The sequence below is a fragment of the Lissotriton helveticus genome, chromosome 4_1 (genome assembly GCF_964261635.1).
Source record: "Lissotriton helveticus chromosome 4_1, aLisHel1.1, whole genome shotgun sequence".
Taxonomy (NCBI): Eukaryota; Metazoa; Chordata; class Amphibia; order Caudata; family Salamandridae; genus Lissotriton; species Lissotriton helveticus.
In genome coordinates this window covers 1835386717-1835406615 of record NC_136063.1, presented here as the reverse complement: position 1 = coordinate 1835406615, position 19899 = coordinate 1835386717, and the positions used below count along the sequence as shown (strand labels likewise).

Below are 19899 nucleotides of genomic sequence, written 5' to 3'. Positions count from 1 at the left end.
ATAAATGATAATAATGACTTTTTTTTATAAGTAACATCATACTACAATTTCGCTGTTTCCAGGCGCTGTAAATACAAGATATTATCCCGAAAAAAATAGCTCAAGCATTGCTTTGTGCTAGCATTAGCAATCTTCAGCTACGTTTCATACAGATATTTACACCGATGTTGTTTTCCATTACGTAAATGTGTTATATGTTTTGTGTTATAGTATTAATAAAGCCTGTTTAAAAATTGTATAAATTTTATGGGGATGTGGTTAGCTTTGCCAATAAAGGGATCTCAGAAACAAAGGTGCCTATTTATGAAGAGGTTTGCATTGCCTTTGCACCATGTAAGGTGGTGGATGCGAGACGCAAACCTTAAGTAAGATTTATGAAGCCACGCAAAGCCACTTTGCATGGCCCGGAGTCGTTTCATAAATCTGGAGTAACGCAACACAGTGCAAATTGCTGCATTGCTTCACCCTGCCCTGGGAAGGCATTCCAGGGGCATTGCATTGGTGTTCCCATGCAGCCCTCTGGTCTTTGATGCATTCAAGATTTACCAGTACTGGTAAACCTGGGAATGTGCCAAAAAGTGAAGCCTCCCCAAGGAGGGCGTAACTAGGAGAGATATCTCTATTTCTCCACATTTCTTGCCTTTTGCAGCACATCTAGAAAGACTAATCAGCCTCCTAAGATTGTTTTTGTGCAGGAAGGTGGCCCTTTTTGCACAAAAACATTCCTGCATGCAACACAGGCACCCTTGCACCATATTGCACGGGTGCCTGTGTTGGCGCTATGCAGCCAAAAGGGTACCAGCGCATGGGAAAGGACAGAAAGAGCCATATTGGCTTAAATGGGGGCCGTTCGTGCCCTATATCTGTGGTGCATTACAGCGCAACAATGGGACTTGCAGCGCTGCAATGGATGACTTCTTCATAATGTGCCCCATAGTTTCCTATAAATATTGTATTATTATCACATCAAGCTGAAGCCTTCAAATATATCAACAAAAATTAAAGGCCTATGTATTTTTTTGTAGGCACCATTTTTATTCCATGATACTTTGGTAATTCATGGTGTTTTGCTTTCCACGAGCACTCGAAAGGGCTGTGCGTGACTACCACAAAGAAACATTCTGCTAAAGTACACTGGCCGCTGCTGTCGACCTATTCACAGCACGCGCCCTTCAGCTCTGAATATTTCCGCTCTTTTAGTTCCTTATACCATATTTCGTTCTGACATTTTCTAAAATATCAAATCATTCAAGGAGAAAATGGAAACAAACCTAAAAGACAGCATGATTGCTATTGTACGTTGGAACTTGTTACTGCTATCCTTGCAGCAATATTCATGTTATTAATGCAAGAATATTCAGCTAACTTTCTTGCACTTATCTCGCACATTTTGGCGCCATTCTGCCCATAAATGTTTGTTTCCGTTATAATCCGGCATCGTGATAATTGAGCTAGCAAATTCTGAGCATGCATGTAAACTTTGACATCTCAAATAATGGATTCGCTGTATTCTCATCCCAAAAAGATGTCCGAGTTTAAAGTAACTTATAGTTGCACAAAGTACGTGTTACTTAAGCTCTAATTAATATTGGCTTCTTGAACCTTAAATGTCTTCTTTCTCTATGCCAGGTCTCCATTTGTCAGTGTGACGGAATACTCACTCCTGAAAAACAACATTGTTCAACTGTGCCTGGAATTAACAACCATCGTGCAGCAGGTAAGAGGGAAGCCATCTTGTTTTACATATATTGCGAGGAGACAGAATGAAAATCTAGCAAGGAAATCTTTTTCAGAAGTAGCCCTGCAGAAGTCACGGATATCGGCTACTCTGGGGATCAAAGTTACCTGGCACAAAAAGGCACTTACAAATTAGTTTTCAGTAGTTACTCAGTTGAAAAGATTTCGGTGGAAGCTCATGAGAGAGAATTGAACGTTTGAGTAAGTGGGACACTTGTGTAGCTCCAGCTGAGGTTGTACCAATAGGTTGCAAGAAGAATGGTGAGAAAGGCACAACCTATTTTCAGCCACAATAGGACATATCCCTCAAAGCTCACACACTGTATGCATTACAAAAGAAAAAGTGATCCACTGTGTTGAACGTTGCTGACAGATCTCACAAAAACAGAGTGGAGGCATCGCCGCCTTCTCCTGCTCCGTGGCACAAACCAACTATGCACTATTTATGGGGCTGATGGTGGTCTTTGAGATTATTAATCATACACATCTCTGCATTTGGAGTGTGATGGCTTGCTACAATGGTTGTTCTAGATTTCAGGTTGAAGGTCTGGTGGATGATCTTTAAAAAATAAGGATCCATTTATGGCTAATTAAGTGAACAAGTCACCACATTAAGCCAAAAATGTGGGGGGCAATAGCAGAAATTAGAAAAGCAAGATGGTCAAAGTATGAACAACATTTCTTATAACGGGATTTGCCATTTCCTCACTTGTGAATGAATGTTGCAAGGTGACCTGTACTAATAGGTTGCATCCGTGATTATGTATTTATGCAGGAGGGTCACAAAACACCTACCGAATTCATTTTAATTAGTCAGATTGCAACTTCTATGATTGTGGCAACAACATTCATGCTCTGCATTTGCATAAACAAATGAGAAGCATTTTTTAAAAGCAGCGTATGTCTGCTAAAGGGACAATTGTTGCTTTAAAAAAAATAATTCTATTTGGAAAGACAGCAGGGACTATGCTCCCCGCGAGGTCGTCTCACCCGATTCCCAAAGGGCAACTTGTCCTCCAGAGACTACTTCCTCTTTGCCAATCACTTACCTGCCCAATTTAGGATTCAGTAACTAATCATTCGTTTGCAAGCACAATTGTGGCCACTAAAAATTGAAACATACCCCTGAGACTTGTAAAGTAGAGAGGCACACACCTCTTATGACTCTCCTTTTTGTGATTTGCGAAGCATCACCAACATCCTTTCATGATTTGCAAAGAGTTTTCCAACTCGGAAAATGGCACCTGTACATTGTAAAAAGTACTTTTGCAGTCAAAAAGCCTATGATCTTGTTTAGCAAAGAGTTTGGGTTCACAAAAAAGCCTATGTACGTCAGGCCTTGTAAGTGAGCAAAGATTGTTATTTGAACCATAACAGTGGCTCTTGGTAATAAGCATAAGTATTTGGTGAGGTGTGAGAAGATAAACAGCTGACATACAGTTGGATCACTTATAGTAATGAACATTACTTTTTATTTGGCTAGAATGTAATAGTCGCTAGTAAATCAGAAACGCTGTACCTCTGGCCCTCCCAATCAAGGTCACTGTCTGGAAGGAACAACAGCATGGCGTTTATACAGTCTTCTTAAATATGTATTACGTGCATGGTGTTCATTAATATCCTTTACCATTCAAAGGATGTGGTGCATTAATTCATGCACAGTGAGAGCTTTACTCACATAGTATGTAGATGTAACATTCATAATGGTATATTTATAGCATTTTAATTAAGATTTATAAGCTGTTTTTACTTCTAGATAATATCAGAATGACTTCTTCTCAAGATTGTGGGTCTCGTTGAGAGTTTGGCAGACAGGAAAAATGTCACAAACATGATGGATGTCCCTTTCACCTTATTGCAAATGCATTATATCCTAATGCACTGGTAATAAGGTGGACAGGATATCTGTCAGGTTTGTGATGGAGTACCCATCGGCCATACTCTAAATCAGGTCCTATGTTTTTCTATAGTTGGCCCACTTTAACCTTTTACTATGGGTCTTGAGAGTAAGATGAGTTATTGTTTGGGAAGGGTTACCTGGTCAAGATCTTAGTAGAAGCAACTAAATTGGAAGTACAGCTTTATCTTTTGTTACATTGCTAAATATATTGTGCATCTAATCATCTAGTCTTCCAACCTTCTAAACAGGTTACCATTTTTCTTTTATCCAAATTCTGCTTAGTTCACTTTCAATATATTCCTTTAGAGATTTTTATATGCCAAATCTCCTCATCTGTTTGACACAGCAATATAGGAATTATGATAAGTACCAGACGTTTAATTGCTTTTAACATATATCTCCAGGTACCCACAACTTATATGATGTATATGTAGGGTAATTAATCCACCATTCATTTTTTAATTTTTTCACCATAATGGACATGAGTTGACTTTTTTTGGGTGCAGAATGGTAAGTTATTGAGCTATATGCATTATGTCCATAATTTTCAGCTAAGGTTTCCACATCTAATATTCAATAAATAAACAAACACAAAGAATAATACATGCATATTATTTTTTTTGTACTGATTTTAATTTGAATAGAGTCAAATACACTGTATAGGTTACAGTCAAACATTGGCTTTTATAATACAAGCTTATCAAATCAACAGCCTCACATAAACCATGCAAATGATTGGTGGTAACTAATAGAAAGTACACTTAAGTTAAGAAATTGAGATATTAGTTGAGTGGGGTGAGTATCCACCTCGAATATTAACCCCTTGTCAGGGTGAACCACTAGAGTCACTATATAAACCAAAGCTCAGCCCCCTGTTAGCTATGGCATAGATCAGACAGGCTTAACTCACATGAAATGTGTAAGTGTGTAAAGTAATAATGCACTACCAAAACAGTAATAAAGTCAAAACACAAAACAAGAAAACTTCCAAACCATTTTAGAAAAAAAAAGTAAGTTTTAATAAATACAATTAAACCAAAATTTCAAAAAGTCAAGAAGAAAAACCGGAGTTATGAATTTTTAAAGTTTATATATTAAAATAGTCCCTAAAAAAATGAAAACACCATCCATGGTCATCTGGTTGCGCTTCACCGGTGTAAGGTAAAGGGACCACGATGGAGTGCGGTTTGGGTACAGAGGCCAGGTTCGACCAATTTGGACATTTAACCTCTGAACGTAGACTCTGAAATGGAAGTTAAAAATCCTGAGAGGACAAACAAGGAAGATGTGGCTGAAGAGGGCTTCATGATGTTGGATAGCTGCTGGATCACGTCCTGATGAAACCATTTGCTTGTGGCAGTAAAGTTCTGAGTAGAAGAAATTAGAATATCGTGCCCAAGGAAGGTCCTTCGCTGAGTGGATGCTTCTGGTGCCGTTGCACAGTGAAGATTTCTACCTTTCAACTTAGGGCCTATTTTAAAGTTTGGCAGATGGGCTACTCCATAACTTTGTGATAGAGTAGCCCATCTGTGAAACTCTAAATCAAGCACTGGTCACTTTTTTTTGAGCTTGGATTCTTCTAGCCGGGCAAGGCTGTAGGCTGTAGCTGAAAAGGGCTTCATAAAGCCAGGTACCATCTTCCTGAGGTCCCACTGGATCAGATTTGCTACTGCGGAAAAGCCTAAGTGAGAGCAACCTGATTCTTAGGTCCAGTGGCAACACATATTTGTCAGATCAGCTTGGAAAGGTTGGTCCCAGTCCTCCACGGGTTTTTGAAGCCAAAAAGATTCAAAGTTTCAGGAGATGTTAGGATGAGTACACTTTGAAACCAGCTAAAGGTCCAGAACCTTAGGGACAGCACTTGGGTTCAATATTCAATATAGCAGGTGCCAGCAGCAGGGTTCAAGGCATTTCCAGTTGGAACTGGTCAGCTGGACAGTTGCAGAAAAAGGCCTCTTTTAACTTGCTCTGTACCTGTAGCTTTAACAGGAGTCCACTTATTTGGCCTGGTTTCAAGAGGTAGAGCAGGCCCAGTCTTCTAGGCTCTTCTAAGATTACAGACAGCAGGTCCAGCCCTCTTTTGTTCTTCCACAGGTCCAAAAAGTGTTCTGAGAGGGTACTGGTGATGCCATGTTTATTCCTGGCACCAGGCTGTGGGTGTTGTAGAATATTACTGGCCGCTCCCTAACCAATGAGGTGAAGGTTTCCAGGGGGTAATCTTACCCACTTTTGCAGCCGCTCTTGTGTGCCCTACCACAAACAATCCTACAGTACCCTCTTTACATAAAAAGATGACAGAACCTTTCTTCCTCTGTGCCGAGCCCCTATGTCCCCTGCGAGGTGTGACCATGGAATGTCACCCCTCTGTGGTCATTCTAAACCAGTTGGGGGAGCAGCTCCTAACCAACTGTATTTGGTGCCTGCCTGACTGGCAGATCAAAGGAGGGCCCTGCTCATGTGTCAGCTAACATTTGCCTGAAATTTGCAGCTGTTTTCTAGGCAGAGATAACATAATTAAATGTGATAATGGAGCAACCAGCTTTGCCACAGTGACAATCGAGTTGCCATTGTAAGGATATATGTATAATTAAACTTTTGCATGTCTTGCTTTTAAAATTCCATGCACCCAGTCTTATTGGCAATATTTGAAAGGGAGGTTTTGACCTGTCAAAAGGGTTACTTTCGACAGGTCGCTTTTCCGTTTGAAACTGCATCGGCAGGCTACAAATGGTAGGCTTGCAATCATGTTTGCACTGTCACTAAACCGGGTGATGCCGTCCTCTAATGACATTTAACTTATCAGCCCTAGGTACACTTTGTTCAATAGATCAGGGACTTCTAGGTGAGTTAAAAATAACAATTAGAGCTACAGTCAGCACAAAGTCAATGCAAAAATCTGTACTTATACCAAACAAAAGATGGCTATAGCCAACTCTTAATATAAGAAATGTATATATATTGTTCATATCTGCTGGTTGTCATCTCAGTATACATGGGCACTATTGATATGTACCAAAACCAAGGTTAATGGAGATTGAGAAGGGATAAAGGTTGAACTGTTAAGACGGTGTAGAGATATGTAGACTGTTAGCATTTTCGCAGTTAGCAGGGGAGTGGGTTTCAAGTGGTTAAAACCAGTAAAACATGAATTAGAGTACAAGAGTGTAGTGAGGGAGGGAATAAGGTTGTCTTGTCAAAGGCATACATGAACATGCTGGAAGTGTTAATGGTCTTTTAACATTGAGTGTGGTTCAGTTGGATTAAGGATTTGGGAACATACTTCATTAAACTTGACAACTTGGTCATTGAGTCTATATATACATTTCTCAAATGTCGGGATCTGGCACATCTCAGTGAATCATGTGTGATGGTATATATCCGGTTATTACCAATGTCATAAAAGGTAGACTTTGGCAACTACAAAGAAGGTGGAGAGACATCTCCTTTAGGTGTAGGTAGTTTTAGACAGATCTGAGATGTCATTTAGCATCACCAGATTTGCTTAAGGGTTGAGTGCCCAGATTTGGAATTAGTGCCCTATATCAACTCCTACCTAGTAATCAATGACAGGCAGGCGTGCCCAAAGTATGTGGAGCAGGCACTTCCAACAAGTCACCAAGTGACTGAGTTTGCAAAGCCTGGAGCTGGTCCAGTACCACTTTTGTCGTATTTGGCATTAGCTTAGCGGAAGTCTGGCCTCTTGTATTCTTCTGTCATGTTACTCTAGATGGGATTGTCTAAAGAGTCTCATTCGAAAGTATCTGAAAAAAGCATTGATTGATGATTTGGTATAGACCCAACACCACCTCTTGGTATTGACGTCAGGATCAGATGTTCATTAGGATGGAGGCTGTAGAAAGTGTGAGAGGTGTCTGGTCAAATATATACTTTAAACAGCATATATATTTACAGCATATATTTACAGCCTTGGCTGGTGTCAAGGTCACAATCTTTTTGTAATTATTTAAATGTTTTGGCAAGCTTGCACCCTATCATGTTGCTAATGTGTCTACCCACACATGTCCTTGTATCACCAGAGATCCTATAAGCAGAACAGAGTTGTTGCACAGCACTACTGAAATACACATTAAGGAATTCAGTTTCAGCTTTCTATGTTTTATTTTCCATGCTGCTATTGTTCATCAAATAATTGGGTTTGACGACGCAGTGTTGTGTGTGTGATACTTTATGCCTAATTCGGAAGTTGTAGCAAGTGTCATTTAAACTGTCTCCATAGGGGATAGACTATGTGTCCTGGCCAAAATATATCATTTGAGACAGCTGTTTGGCAACCAGTAGAACCGTATATGCAGCAGTCATAAGCCCCCTGCATGAGCGCTTACATACAGTTTGTGAGTCTTCAGGTGGGGTCTTATCCCCTGTGCCCACACATGAGAGAGAAACTAGTGTGATCTATTTGGGAGAGTATCAGTTGAAGCATGAGAATGTGATGCACTCATTGTAAAAGGGAGCATGTGTCATTGTGATGATTGGCAGTCTGCCCCCTAAGGAGCACTAAAGGTGTGGGCATCCTTCAAAGTCAAGGGCATTTGTTGAAATGAAGGGGCTCAGATTGTTCTCCAAGGTATGTCAATGGCCCCCTTTGAGAAAGATACCCATACATTTATGATTCTCGGGGAACCCGCATAATTTATTTCCAGCTATAACCACCTTAGTCATGCTTTTAGACTTACGTAGGAATTCACACCTATCCTGGGTTACTGAGAATTTGGAAAAATCTGTTGTCAGGGAATCATTGTAAGAACAGTGGTGGAGGGGCCTGTGATGGCCAAGAGTATGTAATCAGCATGAACTAGGGCTATAGATTCCCCCATGGGGGTATGTATGACTTTGATGTTGGTATGTTGCCCAATCACTGCAGAGATCAATTCCATTGCCAGGAGCAATAATAGTGGGAATTTGTGGCAGCTTTGCCTCGTACCCCTCTGAATAAGTAACAGGTCTGATAAAGCAAAACTCCCAAATTAAACACTGCATACAAGCTCATGTAGAGTAGGCGTATTTTGGCAACACAAATCTATACCAGATCCACCATTCAAGAGTCTTGAATAAATAGCCTTTTTAATTTGTTCACAGGCTTTTTTCATGTCAAGTGATAGTGCAGTGACCTACTGCTTTGAGTTTCTTGCAAGCCAAAGCAGGTGTGAAAGCATTTGCAGATGATTCCTCAAAGTCCTCCCTGGGACAAACCCACTTGAGTTTCAGGGAAAAGGCCAGGGATTACATTCCTTAATCTGTTGTCTAGGATTTTAGCCAAGATCTTAATGTATAAATGAAAGAATGAATGAGCTGTTTTTATATAACACTCAACTACTCAGAATAAAAGTCCAGGTGAGGATGGGACAGAATACAATAGATGTCCAAGAATCTCTAAAGTTTAAAAGGATATGTCTTCAAAGCCTTTTTTGAAGGATGCTTCCTCAGTTATTGATCTCAGTTGACCAGTCATCTAGTTCCACCAGCTTGTTGCCCTGACCATGAAGAAGGACCCCCTCCCTCCATTGTTTTTTGGAATGGGGGATTGTTAACAAGCCAGCATTAGTGGGGCGTAGCAACCTTCATGGTCTGTACTCCTTGATCCTTCCACGTCAACATTAATTAAGGAAATAGGTGTATAGCTTGTACAGTGCAATAGACCTTTGCCTGATTTTGGGATCAGCAGCATAAAACAGTGTTGTAAGTGACATCAGTGTTTCCCTAGTCTTGACTTTGTTGTATGTGGCATAGGCATCTATGTTAATTATGGTTTGTCTAGTTTGCAGATTTCATTGAAGTAACAATCCTCACCTGATGATTTGTTGTTTGGCAAATCTGTACTGACATTCTGAATCTTGGCCATAGTAATTTCACCCTCTACTGAAAGCCTTCCTTCTTCAATAAGTGTAGGCAACTTCAGCAACAGGAACCTCTCCTCTTCTTCCAACAAGTCTGGCTGTTTGTATTTTTGTAAGGCCTTGAAGACTATGGAAAGGTCTCAACCATGTCAAGTAGAGTGGTGCTAAGTGTTCCATGTTCATTGTACACTGCATTTTTGACTGGTTATACCTTTTTTCTGTCTGAGTTAACACACTAAGAGCCTATCAGACTTCTCTCCTTCTTCATAATAGTGCTATTTCAATCTGGAGAGCACATAACAAGCTTTGGTAAATGCATTAGGTTTCACCTATATCATTAATAATAAGCAGTTTTTGTTGTAAGTTGTAGCTTGCTGAGCAGTTGTCCAATATAAGTTGCAGAACATATGTTAAAGTGTTATGACTTCAAGTTTCAAGTTTACTTTATGTAGCAGAGTTACTTAAAACCATTGCTACAAATAAGTCATTGCAAGTTCAAAAGTTAAAATCGATTAAAAGACATTATAATATTTACAGTCCTTAAAAAAAAACAAGTAATTATTCTAGCAGCGTCAGTCTCTTTCCTTATCAGCTGCAATGCTGATCTGATTTAGCATTTTCTTCTCCACTTTTCCTACAAATTTCGCAAACCTGCAGTTGAGCTGCATGTCCCCAGGTGCAAAGCATACTAACACGGCCTGTCTCCATGTACGGATGCCTCTCTGATTGAAAAGTGGTGTTAAAAGCTGTCTCCTTTCCTCTGTTAGATCTTTGCACATACAGATGAGATGCAGCATATCTTCTTGCGATGTCCCACACAGACGGCAGTTAGAATCAGATTGTTTTTTCAGCCAATGTGGAAAGTGCTTTGTGCATTGCAACAAGCCTAATCTGTATTTTAAAATTTTGATTTTTATATGTTTGGCGAAGCCGAAAGCGAAGTACTTTTGTGCAGCCTGAGAAGAATAGGTGCCGAGGGTCATCCAGCCATGCAACGTCTTTGTTAGGGCTGCCTTATCTTCAATCCAAGATTCCAATTTTACAATTTTCTTTGTAGCTTTTTTGAGAAGACAGTGACTTGTCGTAGTTGCCCAAAGTTCGGTAAGGCCCAGGATTGACACACTAGTAGCTAAATATTTCGCTGCTGTGGATGACTGTTTCTGTTGTAGCTCAGTCCATAAGTGCCAGTTTAAGGTACCTGGTTTAGATTTCCTTACTTTGTCACAGAACATAACTGTTGCACCTTTCCTTGCAATGGTCTGTTTTTGTATGCCAAACCCGAGCCTGATTTGTGCAGGAGAGACTCATGTAGGGAGACCGAAGACCATTCTATATACTTTAGCAACCACGGTGTCCAAGAGCTTCGAATCTCTTCCTCTCTGTGCCGCGCTCCCGTAGGTTACTGTCGGAAAAAGTTGTGCTCGTATAACTTCAACCAAAGGGGCGAGTGAGGGGCCTGTTAATCTGGAATTTAGGTTTCTCATTGAGATGGCTAAGGCTATGCCTTTCCTTTTAATTACATCTCTTTGGGTTATAAAATGCCCACCTTTATCAATGGTCACCCCCAAGTGTTTATACTCTGAGACTGAATCTATTTGAATCTTATCCCAAAACCAGACAGGTATTTACTTCAGGTTCTTTTTGATTGTCATGGTTTGGGTTTTCTCCAGGTTGATGGTTAAATCATTAGCCTCCGAGTATTGGAACGTGATGTCTAGAAGACGCTACAGACCCACCTTCGTTTGACTAATCAATACTAGGTCATCAGTGTAAAGCAGGCATGGTAGTACTAGATTCCCAATCTTTGGGGAGTGTGTGTTGCAGGCATTTAATAGCGGAATCAGATCTGCAAGAAACAGATTGAATAACTTTGGGGCCAGTACACAGCCTTGCTTAAGGCCTTTTGTTGTTGGAATTTTCCTGGATAGCGTTGACCCGTCGCCAAGCTTTGTTTATGTACGAAAAGGTACCATATTGTGCTGTTGCTAGTGGTATAGTGCGGGTAAGTAATAGCAACATTTTGAAAAATGAAATGAAAGAAGGAAATAATACAATTAATTAATGTATTAACAATATTATGTGTTTAGAGGAGTTCTGTCAACTTTTGAGCCCAGTGTCACTGCCCCTGTGGCACCATTCAAATCATGCCCCAGTGCCTGTAAGATAACTGCATTTGTGACTGACTGTTCAGTAGTAAAATATAGCGATATTTGGTGTTTAGAGGAGTTATGACAACTTTTGGCCCCGGTGCCACTTCACCTCCGGCACCATTTAAATCATGAACCTATTGCCTGTAAAATAACTGCACTTGTGACTGCCTATGTAGTAGTAAAATATTGCAATGTTTGGTGTTTAGGGTGATACCTAGAGCCTAGATATACCTAGATACCCAGAGATGTGGGCTCTGGTGTCACTACACCCTCTGCACCATTGAAATCATGACCCGAGTACCTGCAAGGTAAGTGCACTTGTGACTTCCTGCTTAGTAGTACAATTTGGCAATATCCTGCATTTAGTGGGGTCCCTAGAGCTTTTGGCCCCAGTGCCACTGAATCTGCTGCACCATTCAAATCAAGCCCCTCTTAACTGCAAGATAACTGCAATTGTGTCTGCCTGTATAATTGTAAAATATCACATTATTTGGTGTTTAGAGGAGTTCTAACAAACTTTGGGCCCAGTGCCACTGCATCTGCTGCCCCAGTCAAATCATGCCCCTTTCAGCTGCAAGGTACCTGCATTTGTTACCGCCTGTTTAGTAGTAAAATATAGCAATATTAGGTGTTTAGAGGAGTTCTGACCATTTTTTGGTCCAGTGCCACTGCACCTGCTGCACCATTCAAATCATGAGCCTAGTGCCTGAAAGATAACTGCACTTGTGACTGCCTGTTTAGTTCTAAAATATAGCAAAAATTGGTGTTTAGTGGGGTGCATGGAGCTTTTGGTCCCAGTACCACTGCACCTGCTGCACATTTGAAATCATGACCCTAGCACTTGCTAGATAACTGCACTTGTGACTTCCTGTTTAGTTGTAAAATATACCAATGTTAGGTGTTTGGAAGAGTTCTGACAACTTTTGGGCCCAGTGCCACTGCACCTGCTACACCATTCAAATCATGACCCTGTTGCCTGCAAGGTAACTGCACTTGAGAGTGCCCGTATAGTAGTAAAGTATAGCAATTTCAGGTGTTTAGTGGGGTGCATAGAGCTTTTGGTCCTGTTGTCACTGCACCTGCTGCACCATTGAAATTATGACCCAGTTGTCTGCAAGTTAACTTCCCTTGTGACTGACTGTTTAGTTTAAAAGTTTCACAATAATCTGGGTGTAGTGGGGTCCCTAGAGCTTTTGGCCCGGTGCCACTGCACCTGCGGCACCATTTTAATCATGACCCTGTTGTCTGCAAGGTAACTGCACTGATGGCTCCCTGTTTAGTAGTAAAATACAGCATAGCTCTGTGATGTATTCCTATAGGTTCTGTATAGATCCCCCTATTCCTGACCCTATTCTGGTTAACAAATTAACTAGCAGCCATCCCATGATGCAGAAACCGTTATCTGATTAAGCCAGACCACGGCACAGGAGCGCGTTATCTGATTAGGTCATAACGCTTGCCATCTAATTAGGCAAGCAATATTCCTCCAGCCCCTGATAAGGCATACGGACAACCTGGGAAAATCCCTGCGGCCATTGTTTTGATTTCTCAAAGAACTTCAGTAAAAGAATGTGCTAACGACCAGCTCGTATGACATCCTTATTGACGTATCTATGTCCATCCTTACGTCAATCTCGGCACCTTACAGGTATAAATATTACCGATATTGCCTTAAGCAAACACACGCGGTGGTGACGAGATCGGAGCAGCGAGACTTGCCGAAGCCCAGCAGAAGCGAAGCCCACTGGCGCTGCCCCGCCTTCCTGACGTGCTGAGAACGAGACGCTGCTTTCTCCTGCCGAGAAATCCAGCTCCGGCGCTTCCGAGCAGCCCTCGCAGGCAGCTTGGAATATCGAGACCACAGACGAGAGATACCATCCCTCAACCATCCTAGATTCAAGGTACAGAACTGAATAACCCTTTGCAGAGAATTCTTGAGTCAGGCACTTGGCAAAACAAACTTAACTTAAACTGCTACTTTCTATCCCCGCCCACGTATTAGGCTTAGGTCAGGTACACTGGGGTAGGCGTAGTTAGAAGCACCAGTTGAGTACGATTAGTCAAATGATTTATATGTATGTATCTATTTTATCCATTTTAAAACACCATATGGCTTAGAAACCATATAAATGTTTTTACAGTATTATTTTATACTTCTGCTTTTATTGTATGCACTTTACTTAACCATAAGTATTGCAATAATATCGATTCATTTCTCTTGTACGAGAAAAGAGACTGATCAATAAATAACATCTTTTATTGAACACGCCCGTCTCTTCCTTTTCTCTACAATCTGGTGAAACTAAGAATGCACGTACTGACTGAGTAAAATAAGTTGTCTTTTGTTTTCACACGACTCTAGAGATATACTCTTGATTAGGGGAGAGCAAAGTTGTCATGTTCTATGGTTGTCAGAAACTAAATCTCTTCTTGTCTATCCAGGGAGGTTCAACTCCTCCTTGCCTATTCGAGAAAGTTTCTAGTGAACTCTGAGCTAGCTGGCAAACCCAAAACTTTAAGTCTAATATCGACAGTAGAAGACCTAGTTAACGTCTGGTCTAGGTCTATACTATTGGAGGTATTATTCCAATGCGCAGAGCCTATTGGGATAATAGGAACTACACTACATGGCGCCCAACGTGTTTGGAAAGGCGATAAAACTAACGCAAGACTTTAGAGTAACTCAGTCGTGCTTTTTCACTCAGACCCCTTTTTCCCATAATACTCCAAAGACGTCTGGAGTGGGTGAGAGGTAAAATCCGCCAAACCTCGCAGGAGGGAACTCCTATGTATGGTTCTTGGTTCAATCAACGTTGAAGGATACACTGTTCCAAAATATTGTGCATCTAATCTTTGTTTCCATAAGGAACCTGATCTGCAAACAAACAGAATAACCTTCCTGACAGTAAAATGCCAGAAAGTGATGACGAAAGAGAGACAGCTAGATTAGCAGCTGAACTAATAGAAGCTGATAATACTATGCAAGAAGCAGACCCGGATATAAAACTCATCCCGGTCAACATAAGAAGATCTATAACGTTAAAACCTATAGACAATGGACTGACACCAAGAGGTGGTACAGTCATATTCGTAATTGAGGCACACGAATATCGGCAGACAGAGGTATTCTATTCATGGATAAACTTTCCAGCAGCAAATGCTGTAACAAAGGAGTTCCACTATTATAAAATAGAGGAACCTCCTAATGAGTACACTCTTTCCAGGAAGTGGAAGTACCACTCAAATTCCAAGAGCACTTGCTCTTGTTTAATGGCGCCCTAAAACATAATAATCACATCACCAGGCTCGGTCCACTAGGTAGACCAGGAGCAACGTGGCCGGTCCTAGCCGGATACACACCACATCCAGACATCGAAAGAATGTCTGCAGCAGATGTTTTAGTACAACTAAAACAATTAATTAAAATATATAGACAACTAGTCCAATATGTAATGCGGACTTCAACTATCCAACCAGTAATTAAAATTCCACAGCTGACCCCACATCAGGGGAACACAAATAAAATTACACCACAGAACATACAGTCCTGCCTAGGTAAAGTACCAGCTAAACGGGAACAAATACCATTCTGGTTAGCACAAAAAATCACCCAAATAGAGGCGGTGTTTCCAGACACCACCCCTGTGGATAAACACAGGATTCTGACTATCTGTCTTCCAATGGGAATCGCACCACACGTGGAGGACTGTGACACTTGGGGTACAGTCTTTGCTTCCATTTACACAAAAACACATGGAGTTCCATCCATGTCAGTAATACCAGATGTGCTAAAACAAATTCAAGACGAATACGGTCCAGAACCCGCTTTAACTCTCGGTATGAAATTACTAAAAGACTTCAAGCAGGGCTCAGCAATATTACTAGCCAACATAAAAGGAGAAGCAGCGAATGTGGCGATCCGCCAGAGGTTAAAAGAGACAGATATAGCAGACCAACCAGCTGAAATTGCCAGAATTATAGAAAAATCCTATGAAGAACTAGGTAGAGATAGTTTGGGTGGAATACCAGTGAAGCCCCAACTAATTGAAAGTCCTGAAAAAATATTTATTAAAAATAATCTAAACAGTCAAAAGAAGAATTGGGATGGAAACAAACAATCCAATCCAAAAGAAAAGAGATTCCAGTCCAGAGGAAGGTCTCCTCAGCGGAGAGAAAGATCTCCGGACCAAGGACCCAAGTCTCCCCAAAGGGAGCCCTCTGTGAAAAGATACAACCTTAGAAATAGGGATAACATAAAGAAACCGGATAGATATCAAGATTTTGATACACGTCCCTCTCAATCTTTTCAGACTTCCTCGCAGAAATCGGAAAGAAGAGGACGATCGAAACCCAGGGAAGGGCACGTCAAGTCCAAAGACAAGGAACCTGCTCATCCAAATAAAAAATTACAGTTTCCAAAGAAGAAGGTAGCCAGTATTAAAGTATTCAACAATACCGAGAATACTGAGGACACAGCTGAAAAACGGAGAGTGGGCTCAGACAATGCTAGACAGCGCAGCAGAAGTGAGCATAGCACGCAAAGTCCTTATGAATCATCTGGAGACAGTGGACACGAATGAATACATTCAAGTGGAAACTGCAGACACCAGAGTTAGCAAACCTCACAAAATATATGAAATAACTTTACGTATAGAAGGGGATAAGACTAGAAAAATAAGGGGCCTTTTTTGGGATAATCTCTCCAAGGGCTATGACATCCTTCTAGCTGAAAAAGATTGGCCACCAGAGTTTGTCAGGGAGTGCCCACATGGCGAAGAAATAATTATGCCTGCCTTCTCAAATCATATTCCAATTCATAAAAAATATACACTTGCAAGAAAGTGGGCAGTAGCTCAAGCTCCTGCTTTATATAAAAATCATGTGGGATGGGATGAGGAATCTCCTCCACACAAAATCCAGTTAAAATCACAACCTACTGCACAAAGGCAGTATCCAATCAAGCAAGAAGCTAAAAAACAGGTAAAAGAAATTCTAGATCAACTAGAATACCAGGGGGTGATTGAAACTTGCACCTCACAAATGAACAACCCTTTGTTTCCTGTCTCCAAACCAGACAATTCATATCGTCTAGTTTTGGATTACAGACACCTTAACTCATGTTGCAAAACTTTTGCAGTACAAAACTCGCATAGTGCTGCACTAATGGATAACATAGTGCGCAAAAAATATAAAACAACATTAGACATCTCTAATGGATTCTTTTGTCAAAATATAGCACCAGAGAGCAGATACTTATCAGTGTTCTCAATAAATGGCGCTCAAAAAGAATTCTGTCGGTTACCCCAGGGGTACAAGAACAGCCCAGGATTATTCTCAGCGAGAGTAACAGAGTTACTACAAACATATGATGACGAAGCATTATCTTATGTCGATGACATATACCTAACAGATGATGACTTGGATACTCACTTGAAGAGAGTGAACACCATAATACTTGGGTTCGCAGCAGAGGGTTACAAATTCAACTTTAAAAAATCTAGAATTGCCCATCTAACAGTCCTGTTCTTAGGATATGAATTATCAAGTGAAGGCAAAAGCCTGGCTGACAATTTCCTAGAGAAATGTGCCGTACTCCAAGCACCTAGAACACTAAAAAACCTACAGTCAATTCTAGGGTTCCTAAATTTCGGAAGAACATACATTGCAAATTACGCAGAAAGGGTCAAACCCCTTTATGATCTAATAATACCAGATTTAAAAAAAAACAAATTGGACTCAAAAACACACAGAAATTCTGAGATCCTTACAAACAGATATGTTAATTAAAACAAAATTAGAAACACGTGATAATACACGCAACCTTGTGATTCGAGTCATCCCAGGAAGATGCGGATTCACATACCTGACCTCTAACGAGGGAGAAAAGGTACCAATTGCATTCAAATCACACTTGTACAAAGAAGCTGAAAAGAAATTCAGCATTAAAGAAAACATTGTTCATGCAGTTCAAACCGCAATAGCTAGAGAAAAAGATAAAGCTGACGGTAGACACATCACAGTCAGAACAGCAGAATCAGCCTTTGAGGCATTAACAACCCCGTGTAATTTACCAACAACAGCATTGAATCCGGAATGGATACAATGGGTGAATTCCATTACAATGGACAAAGTAAAATACTACTTTGATCCAGAACTAGAGGAACTAAAATATCTAGAATATGAAAGAATATTCCCTCTGCCAATCAACATTCTGCCATTGCGACAGTACGCTTGTGTAATCTATACAGACGGACATGCTCAACCATCCGTTTGGGGAGAACAAGCATACAACCCCACATGTGGGATTACAAAAGAAGTGTGGCGCGGAGGTATACTAAGACCTCTATTAACAAAAACACACTCAGTAGAAACTAATTCAGAACAGCTGACTGAAATAATAGCATTGAAAATGGCGCTAGATAATGCAGATCGCGAATTCCCGACACTCATAGTGTCCGATTCGTATTACTGCGTCAAATCATATAACAGCGATTTACAGAAATGGAATCAAAACGGTTACAAAGATGACACAGGTGCAACAATAAAGCAAAAACTGCTTTGGGAACAAATAGTTCTTTTACAAAAGGAACTACCAAAGACTCACGTGATACATACACTGAGTCATCAGCGTGATGGCGTTCACGTTGCAGGGAATTCATTGGCTGAGAAAGCCACAGCGGTAGCAACTGAATCGGCTTCCGTAGCTAGAAAAAAGCGTGCAGTAAAATACATTGACGGTGAAACAATGCTGGCGGTGAAAACGTCATCAAAAGGCGACTGCTCAGCGTTACCGATCAGTTACCCACTCAAATATACATACATAATCGATGCGAACTCCGTTCCTTTTGCTCGAATCCCTGGAGTGGGGGATAGAGTGATTCCAAACATGGACAGGAGAGGCTTGTTAATAGCAGATGCACATATGGGCGAGGGTCTCAGACACCTCAAACTAAAAGATTCTCTGGAAGAATTACAATCAGTGTACTGGTGGCCAGGCATGAGCCTGCATCATACCATTTTTGTAAAAAACTGCCCAAACTGTAACAGAAATCGCAGTGGTGAAAGAAACGGTATATTACCTTGGAGTTTCACACCAGAAAGGATCAACAATAAAAAATAAATCCCAATATGAAAAATGCGTCGTATTAACATACAGAGACTAGTTTTCACTTATAATGTAGACCCCAACTTTCGGCTGACGCCAGAACTGTTATATCAAGATTTGCAAGTCTATAATGGCATATACGCTAGAAGCATGCTACGTACTGACCAATATCTTCCCATTTGCCTCTCGGGTTTGTGAGGAGTGCTTGGCCAGAATGAGCATTGCATTTGCGGAAATCTTCTCACTTCCTTCCTGAGGGATACGGGATGGTGTAAAGAAAAAACCAAAGGCATAGAGCAATCTATAACAGCTAAGGTATTAGGTTCGGGAGCTGGGTGGGTCAAACATCTAATAAGTGTCCAACGTAGTCTAAACAACCTGCCAAGAAATTCTCTGAAGGGATTCAGTCCGTGCGAATTATTGTTTGGAACTAGGATGTTAGTCTTAGATCTTGACAGTCAGACTTCAGTGGTGAAAGAAAAAAGCTTTGATATCAAAGATCGTTTGGCTATTTTACAGGACTTAAACGAAACAAGAAAAGACCTGAGCAACATAAAGTTGAAACAACAGCCAATAACCACTGAAGAAACACCGCCTGTCCCAGCAAGACCTGTCTGGATTCCAAAAATCGGGGATCTAGTCAGAGAAAAGATCGCGGTAAAGAAGGAATTTGGGCCTTCTTACAGAAAAGCAGTTCCTGTCTTGTCTATCAACGGGACAAGATCAGTTGTACTACCGCCGCTTGCTGGTAAAAAGGAGAACCGAGTTGTATCCATCGACCTGGTAAAACCACAATCATGTGGCCGATAACAAACAGTAGGCCAAGTGGACTCCCGATAAGTAGCAGAACACCGAGGTTTGCTACAAGTACAGAGGTGCTAACTAAAAGGCTAATCACATTCGAACCACCTACAGAACAACAACAAGGACTATGCAACAATGCAATGGAACTCACACCTCTGAATACCCAAATAAAGACATTTAGTAGAGACACATCAACCTACAATGAAGTAACAAATGAATATGCTGAAGCTGCAAGAAACAGTAATCCTGAAGCAATTGGAACAATTGATAGAACAGCATCCGGCTACTTCATAAACTTCAATGATTCCTCTGAAGACCTCAGTGAATCAAAGGCACAGCCATCAACAA

The 19899-nt window shown here is 40.9% G+C and overlaps 1 protein-coding gene across 1 annotated transcript in view; it reads left to right on the top strand.

Annotated features, from left to right (window-relative positions):
• The window catches only part of LOC144828230 (connector enhancer of kinase suppressor of ras 2-like), a 2060726-nt gene that overhangs the window by 346893 nt on the left and 1693934 nt on the right, over positions 1-19899 (top strand). Inside the window, exon 4 of the mRNA XM_078686315.1 lies at positions 1630-1717. Coding sequence (XP_078542441.1) covers positions 1630-1717 — 88 coding nt within the window. The remainder of the gene's footprint in view (positions 1-1629; positions 1718-19899) is intronic.